Below are 9,235 nucleotides of genomic sequence, written 5' to 3' on the forward strand. Positions count from 1 at the left end.
ATCTTTGAGGGCATGGCAGTCAATTAGCATATTCCCTCCGTAAAGATGGTGCCACCATCTTTGAGGGTGGTGTAGGCAATTAGCATATTCCCTCCTTATTGGCTGTGGGTGCTGCCATCTTTGAGGGCAGGGCAGTCAATTAGCATATCCCCTCCTTATTGGCTGTGAGTGCCACCATATTTGTGATGGCATGAGGGTCAATTAGCATATCCCCTCTTTATCAGATAGGATACCAAAGTGAGGACATCATTCTAGTAACAAAACAGGAATACAATAATATGAATTTTTAAAAATGTACCTTTAAAGGAACTACATAGATTCTTTGTCTTCCAAAGTTAATTTCTAAGAGAAAAAAAAATTTGTTTCTTCTTTTCACCAACCTGTTTCTCCCACTCTTTCATCAATTTTTTCACATTTGTTGAATCTGGGTTTAGACATGTTTGAGTCCCATTCTTCATTGTAGCGCTGCCAAGGTAATAGCAACAAGATTTTAACTTTTTAAAAAATATTTTAACTTTTAATAATTTAAATGCTTCATCTTATCCTCAGAATTCAATTCCCCAATTAGAGTGTACTTGTGTCATCACTATAAGCATCTGAGAATCCCAGTCTTTTTTCCTTTCTAATCGAATGAGGGACTTAGATAAATTTCTAGGATAGCACATAACCATAAATTTAAAAATCCCACAGGTATATGCAATGAGAGACACATATCTAAAGATGATATTATTTTGTCCTGGAAATAGCTATTTAAGCTTAACTGAAGAAGCAAAATAGAAATGTTATCAATATACCTACTTTTTTCCCCAGAAACAATGAAAATCAGCATAAATTTTGCCAAATTTTCTAATGAAACTACTTAAAACATAATAAAATGTTATCCTAAGATAAGATTAACAGACTGTTTGAATTTTGTTAAATTACAGCATACTCTCCTTGAATAATTCAAAGATGTTTTTTTCTTTAATTTATCAATATAATCTGAGAATAAGAATAGCCAGTCTATATATCATTCTCGATTTAGGCTTCAAAAAACTTAAGTATACATGTACTTTAACTTAGCAATTCTAATCTCTAGAAAGGTATTATTAGTAGGAAAGAATTCAAGACATAATATTGCCATAATAAGAGTTTGATTTCAATAGGAAAAAATAGAAAATAACCTACAATTAGCATTGGTTATACAGATTATGATACATGCATATGATGGAATATAATTTGACCATTAAAAATGACATTATCAGAAAAAGATGGTATTATGACAGAAGATGTACTGACATGAAGAAACGTTCATGATATAGTATTAATGAAAAAACAGTATGTAGGGTATGATTTTATTTTTGTGTGCATATATATTGTATTTATAAATATACGTATATATTTTTTGTGTCTATATATGTACACACAAAGCAAATGAGAGAGATCTGGAAAACCACATACCAAGAGATTAACAGCATTTGTCACTGGATGGTAGCATTATAAATAATATTTATTTTTTTTCTTTTGGGTTATCTGCATTAAACATTTTCTCCAATGAACATATATTACTTTTGTGATATGTCTTTGTTCCTAACCCCCCACCAGAAATTACTTGTTGGTTGTTGGCTTGTTTTGTTTGTTTGTTTTTGGGTTTGTTTGTTTTTTAGAAAAGCAAGAAGTAGGCAAGATTTGCAGAGGAGCAACAATCTGAATTTTAAGTGTCTGTATAGGCAAGAATTCCGAGGGTAATAATCACACTAAATTTAATGTTCCTGCCAATAAGATGCATGCATGTTGGATGAGATTTTACTTACATGATTTCAGTTTTCTCACAAGAAGGACTTGGGGAAAACTGTTTAAGGTCCTTTAAGGATTTTAGGTGGATCATCCCTTGGTTGGTGTTGATGCAGAAACAGCGTCCTTTCTTCATTATTGGGACTCCTAAGAGAAAGGGAATGGGTAGCACACGCTGGTTTAGGGCAATGTCTCAATTTAGGTGATCCATCAAAATGATACATTTGACTTAATCATGGTTATTACTATCATTTCCTGAGTTTCTAATAATCATTACCACAAACTTTGAAGTAGGTATCACTTTCATTTTATAGACAAAGAAGCTCAAGTTCAAAGAAGTAAAGAACAAAGGCATTCAGCTTTTAGGGGGCAGGGAAAGAGTTTGAATCCAAAGGCATTGCTCTTAACTACCATATTCTACAACCTTAGGAAAAAAGATTTTCACAATATTTAATAAATGCCTACTGCAGGTCAGACACATGGATACCTAATTCATGGGTGCTATGTGGGCCGCAGTTTCCTAAGCATTTCCAAAGCTGTTTTATTACATGACCTTGTAGTTGGTGTTGGTTTAGACAGAAAGCTCTACATATAATAACCAGTAACCACCACCATCCTCCTCCTCCTCACTGCCTTGCTTTTCAATAGTGCTTTAAACTTTTGGAAATTCTTTAAAATACACTATCTTCATTCCTTAATTCTTTCATTTATTCAACATATATCATATATTTACTTAGTGCTTACTATATGCCATACATCATGAGGTAGAAAAATCATAACTATAAAATATCCATTTTTCAGCTGAGGAAACTGAAGTCTAGAAAAGTTAACTAATTTGCTTAAGGTAACAAAGGCCAACAGGAAACAAGTTAAGAACAATGTCTCTGATTATTGGATCTTTAACTGATTAAGCACAGAAATACTTATCAAGAAAAAATATTAGGGTAAAAAAAATAACTTGAGAGTCTTTAATCTCATTATCTACAGTTCAATAAACATTTATTGAACATTTACAACATGCCAGGAGTTAATAACTTGAGAGTCTTTAATCTCATCATCTACATAAACATTTATTGAACATTTACAACATGCCAGGAGTTCAAACACCAAGACTGAGAAGACTTTCTTGATTTGGCAAGTCTAAGATAGGAACTTGGGATAATCAACCACATCAATGAGCTTTTATGAGTGACTCACCACTTTCTGATGCATGCAGTCACCTCTACTGGGCAATTCAAGAGGCTTTTATAGCCATTTACATCTCTGAGTTTATTAACCTAATGTGAATCAGAACCCCTTACCTTGAACTTCAATCAGAGTCAGGAAGATGATACCCAGAAGGAGAGAAGCACCACTTTTCTTCATAGCGGTAGAATGGAGTTCTACTGAGTCACTCCTCTATTGGAATTCAAGCCTGGGAAATTGTTTAGAGAACATGCTATTGAAAATCGTATTTATATAGGAAAACATTTTCCCTCCGAAACTCTGATTGGCTAGTATTCTTAGCTGATCTAGCTAAACTGCCCACAAACAATTGTGCTAGGGGAAACCCTACTCTCAGATCCAAGGGAATTTCTGCATGATTTATATCCATTTCACATAAATGGGTGGTTTATAGTAAGGGATGTGAAACCAGTATCACTGGCAGCCTTTAGTACACTCACAGCTGCTCACCTAGGGGGAAGAATAGGTTATATAATGATATCATACAACAAAAGTTGGAAATGTGGTTTCCAGATGGGAAATACTGAAGTCCAGATAAGTAAAACACTCTTCACATTTCCTTACTATTTATATAATATATGGCTGACTTATTTTTTCTTAACCTATGATAATTTCCTCCAGGACCAAGTCATTTCCTACTGTGATAAGCTTCCTTTGTTTTTTATGCCATCGCTGCTACAGTTTATTGTTATTTTTTTTAAAATATATTTTATTGATTTCTTTTTTACAGAGAGGAAGAGAGAGGGATAGAGAGTTGGGAACATCAAAGAGAGAGAAACATCGATCAGCTGCCTCCTGCACACTCCCTACTGGGGATGTGTCCACAACCAAGGTACATGCCCTTGACCGGAATCAAATCTGGGACCCTTGAGTCTGCAGGCCGCCTCTCTATCCACTGAGCCAAACCGGTTAGGGCTATTGTTATTTTTAATGGTTGAATTAGTTATAGAATAAGGGATCAGTTGAAAATAGACAAATGGGACTACATCAAACTTAAAAACTTCTTTGCTTGTATCAAAGAAAACAATCAACAGAGTGAAAAAACAACCTATGGAATGGGAGAAAATAATTGCAAAACATATATCTGATTAGGAGTTAATGCCTAACAGTGATGGTGAACCTATGACACGTGTGTTAGAGATGACATGTGAACTCATTTTTTTGTTTGATTTTTCTTTGTTAAATGGCATTTAAATATATAAAATAAATATCAAAAATATAAATCTTTGTTTTACTATGGTTGCAAATATCAAAAAATGTCTATATGTGACATGGCACCAGAGTTAAGTTAGGGTTTTTCAAAATGCTGACACGCCAAGCTCAAAAGGTTCGCCATCACTGGCCTAGAATTTATAAGAAAATTCTACAACATAGCAACAGCAGCAACAACAACAAACCTGATTTTAAAAAGGGAGAGAAATTTGAATAGACATTTCTCTAAAGAAGATATACAAATGGCCAATAAGCACATGAAATGTTCAACATCATAATTATAAAAGACAGGGAAATGCAAATCAAAACCACAATGATATATTATCTCATATTCATCAGGATGCCACTATCAAAAATTAGAAAATAACAACTGTTGGTGTGGATATGGAGAAGGTGGAACCCTTGTGCACTATTGGCGGGAATGTAAAATAGTGCTTCCATTATGGGAAAGAATAGAGAGGCTCCTCAAAACATTAAAAATAGAATGACCATATGATGCAGCAATTCCACTTCTGGGAATAGGCCCAAAAGAATTCAAAGAAGGATCTCAAAGAGAAATTTGCTAACCCATATTCATGGTAGCATTTATTCACAACAGCCTTATTTGCAAAGGTGAAGTGACCCAAATGTCCACTGACAGATGAATGGATGAAGAAAATGTGGTATATACAAGCAATGAAACTTTAAGCAGCCTTAAGAAAGAAGGAAATCTTGTCCCATGCTACAACATGGATGGACTTTGAAAAGATTATGCTAAGTGAAATAAGCCAGTCACAAAAGGAGAAATATTCATCTGAAATATTTAAAGTCAAATATAGAAGCAGAAGATAGGAAGGTTGCTGCCAAGGGATTGGGAAGAGGGTGAGGTGAAATTAGTCTTTAGTAGGTTTTAGAGTTTCAGTGTTGAAAAATGAAAAAGTTCTAGAGATCTGTTGTATAATAATGTGAATATACTTAAGACTACTGAACTGTACACTTAGAAATGGTTAAAATTGTAAATTTCATGTTATGCATTTTTTTACCATAATAATTAAAAAACAAAAATAGAGTAATGCTCTGGCTGGTGTGTCTTAGTTGCTTGAAGCATTGTCCCTGTACACTGAAAGGTTGTAGGTTCAATTCCCAGTTAGGACATATACCCAGGTTTCTGGTTTGATCCCCTCTGGGGGTGTGTACAGGAGGCAACCAATTGATGTTTCTCTCTCATATCAATGTTTCTCTCTCTTCATTTCTCTCTCTCTCTCTCTCTCAAAAAAAAAAAAAAAAAGAAGAAGAGTAAGGGATCAGTTGCATGTAATGGAGACCCAAATTAATAGTGGCTAATTAAGATATATGCATTTCTCCTTGAAAGAGGCAGGTTGATTAGAGTGTGTATGGTGGTTCTGCTCCATGAGGTCTCCTAGGTTCTATCTCATTGATTCACTGCCATCTCCAGGTTGCTGCACTCTTGCAAATGGCCCAAGGGGCTTTGCCACCATGTCTGCTTTCCAAGTACAGGATGGTGGGAAGGCAGAAAAGGGACTGTTCCTCATTTTTAGACCCATCCTGGGATTGTACTCATCACTTTCCATCATCTCCTATAAGCCAGAACTTAGTCACATTGCCATACCTATCTGCAGGGCAGGTTAAGAAATGTGACCTTTATTCTGGTGATCCACTAAAGTTTGGACGTCCATTATTATAGAACAATGTTTCTCAACTTTTTTTAAATTAGTGCCTCTCCTGAGATTAATTAAATTTAAATTAACTTAAATTTAAATTAACTTATGCCCTGGCCAGGTTGCTCAATTGGTTAGAGCATTGTCCCATACACCAAAAAGGTTGTGGGTTTGATTCCTGGTCAGGGCACATACCTACGTTGCAGGTTCAATTCTCATTTGGGGCACATACAGGAAGCAACCAATCAATGTTTTTCTCTCTCTTTTCCTTTCTCTCTCTCTATCTCTCTTTTTAAAAAATATGTTTTTTATTGATCTCAGAGAAGAAGGGAGAGGGAGAGAGAGATAGAAACATCAATGATTCTCATTGATCGGCTGCCTCCTGCACACCCCACACTGGGGATCAAAGCCACAACCCTCTGACCGGGAATGAAACCATGATTTCTGGCTCATGGTCGACGCTCAACCACTGAGCCAAGCCGGCTGGGCTCTTACTTTCTCTCTTAAATCAATAAACATATCTTTGGGTGAGGAAAAAAATTACTTCGTAAATTAAATTTTTCCTAAAGAAAAAAATTAAATAGTCATGCACTGCATAATGCTTTTTTGGTCAACGATGAACCGCATATATGAAGGTAGTCCCTTCATATATGTTATAATAATGACATAATGTTATAATAAAATTATAATGGAGCTGAAAAATTCCTATAACCTAGTGCTGTAGCTGTTGTAACATCGGAGTGTAAAGATTGCAAAAGTCAACATGGCTGTGGTTGAGATTGTAAACTTTAACCTGGGTGTGGATGAGGATCACACCGAGGATCTCTTAGAAGTTGTTCTGAGGAACTGATGCAGGAGGAGTTGTTGGATAGCCTAGCTGAGCAAAGGAGGCAAGAGCCAAGAAAACTGCTGAAGAAGAAAAAAAGAAACCTCAGCAAACTCGGAGACATCAAGATGCCGGCTTACCATTCTTCTCTCATGGACCCCGACACCAAACTCATTGGGAAACATGGCACTGTTGCCCATCAGAAGTCAGTTCAAAGGACCTGCCCCTAGAAAGACAAAAGACACAGATTTTGTGGATGAAGCCATCTATTATTTCAAGGCCAATGACTTCTTCAAAAACCATGAAATTAAGAATACAGCTGATAGGACCTTGATATACACAACTCTCTACATTTCTGAGTGTCTAAAGGAACTCCAAAAGTGCAATTCTAAAAGCAAGGCGAGAAAGAAATGTATAGACTAGGAATCACTAATTTTCCCATTCCCAGAGAGCCTGGCTTTCCACTTAACACAATTTACACCAAACCTGCAAACAAACAGGAAGACAAAGTGATGAAGGCCTATTGGCAGCAGTTAAGGCAAGAGGCCGGATTGAGACTTTGTGAGAAAGGTTTTGAGCCTCAGAATGAGAAACCCAGCAAGTGGTGGACTTGCTTTGTGAAGAGACAATTCATAAACAAGAGTCTTCTAGGACCTGGACAGTAAAGAGAGTGGGGCAGACACTGTTCCCATAGCTGTGGGCAGCATTTTACAGCAAGATGTACCTAGTTCTTTGCCTGTATTTAATAATTTTCCTGTATTTTAATACAGGAAAAAAGAAAAAGAAGAAAACTCAGTGAAGCGTTTAGCAGAAGCTTTTGCAGACCTTAGCAAGCTCCTTAAAACGTTTGAAAACATGGGCCTCAACACCAAAAGGTTTTCATTAATAAAGAGCGAGAAAGGAAAGGGTGTTTAAGCAGCAGCTCCAACTTGATCAGTAACCAAAGGAATACAGTAAGTTCCTAGCCAAGGCCATCCAAAGGACCAGCCATGTACCCTTTCCAACAGCTCCAATTAAAAAGATAAATGATTATAGAAGGCAGTGCCTATTCTTTCTGTATCCTGATAAAAATGTAGAAATAATTGCTTCCAGACTTCTTCCCATGACCCCCAACTCCAGGTGCTTGATGACCCTACCTTGTCTGCATATTCTCTTCACCTAATAGAAAACTGTTAATCCTTGAATGCATGCAACTAAAATGGCTGATGTATAGCTATATTTTTCTTTGTCCTCCTGCCTCTATATAAGCATCTTCTCACTTTCCTAAAGTTGGAGCACTATTTAAAGGCATCTTGGAACTCTGCTCTTGGATATGTCCTCAAATAGGTCAAAATAAAAAAAACTTTTTTTTTCTTTTTTTTTTGGTGCCCTTGACCAGAATCGAACCTGGGACCCTTCAGTCCGCAGGCCGATGCTCTATCCCAGGGGTCCTCAAACTACGGCCCGCGGGCCACATGCAAATACAAATATTGTATTTGTTCCCGTTTTGTTTTTTTACTTCAAAATAAGATATGTGCAGTGTGCATAGGAATTTGTTCATAGTTTTTTTTTAAACTATAGTCCGGCCCTCCAACGGTCTGAGGGACAGTGAACTGGCCCCCTGTTTAAAAAGTTTGAGGACCCCTGCTCTATCCACTGAGCCAAACCAGTCAGGGCAAAACTCTTTTTTTTATTTTTATTAAATCTACAAAGGTTCAAGTCTTCTTTTTGTTGAGAAGAGGAATGTTCATGGTGCAGTGTCTGCTTACAAGCAAATTTGTGGTGAAAAACAAACCTAGCAAACCACATAGACATATTTCTGAAGAGTGACACCTCAAGAGCCTCAGGCAGGCCCTCCAGAAGGTGTTCCAAAAAAGGCACTGTTATCCTAGGAGATGATAGCTCCATGTGTGTTATTGCCCCTGAACACTTTCCCTTTAAGTGGGACAAGATGTGAAAGTGGAAGATAATGATATTCATAATCCTTACCCTGTGTAGGCCTAGGCCTATGGTCGGCAAACTGCGGCTCGCGAGCCACATGTGGCTCTTTGGCTCCTTGAGTGTGGCTCTTCCACAAAATACCGACTTCTGCACATGGGCCACGATGTTTCAATCGCACTGTACATGCACGCCCGCACATAGTATTTTGTGGAAGAGCCACACTCAAGGGGCCAAAGAGCCGCATGTGGCTCACAAGCTGCAGTTTGCCGACCACTGGCCTAGGCTAATGGGTATATTTATGTCTTAGATTTTTAAAAAGTTAAAACAATTTTAATAGAAAAAATGCTTATAGAATCTACAATAATAAAAGAGAAAGATGCAAATTGACCATACCTTTGCGTCACCCAACAGCCAATCAGGAGTGAGTATGCAAATTAACCCAACAAAGATGGTGGGTTAATTTGCATAGCAGGCACTGAGTGGGCAGGGCGGGATGCAGGCATTCCGAACAGCCCCAGCCACTCCAGGCCTCTGGGCAGTGTGGGAAGGTGAAAAGATGGCTCTGGCCAGAGTGAAGGCGGTGCTGGCAGCCAGGGGAAGGAAGGCCCATTCTTGCACAAAT

The 9,235-nt window shown here is 37.4% G+C and overlaps 1 protein-coding gene and 1 pseudogene across 1 annotated transcript in view; one reads left to right on the plus strand and one right to left on the minus strand.

Moving 5' to 3' along the window:
• Positions 1–3,183, minus strand: part of CXCL9 (chemokine (C-X-C motif) ligand 9) — a 6,720-nt gene extending 3,537 nt beyond the window's left edge. The window contains exons 1-3 of the mRNA XM_005856642.2: positions 3,075–3,183; positions 1,794–1,920; positions 381–465 (exon numbers count right to left, since the gene is read on the minus strand). Coding sequence (XP_005856704.1) covers positions 381–465; positions 1,794–1,920; positions 3,075–3,138 — 276 coding nt within the window. The 5' untranslated portion in view covers positions 3,139–3,183. The remainder of the gene's footprint in view (positions 1–380; positions 466–1,793; positions 1,921–3,074) is intronic.
• Positions 3,184–6,806: 3,623 nt separating this feature from the next.
• On the plus strand, positions 6,807–7,366 carry LOC102239946 (annotated as a pseudogene).
• The last annotated feature ends 1,869 nt before the right edge of the window (positions 7,367–9,235 follow it).

This window comes from Myotis brandtii, unplaced genomic scaffold, assembly GCF_000412655.1.
Source record: "Myotis brandtii unplaced genomic scaffold, ASM41265v1 scaffold1038, whole genome shotgun sequence".
Taxonomy (NCBI): domain Eukaryota; kingdom Metazoa; phylum Chordata; class Mammalia; order Chiroptera; family Vespertilionidae; genus Myotis; species Myotis brandtii.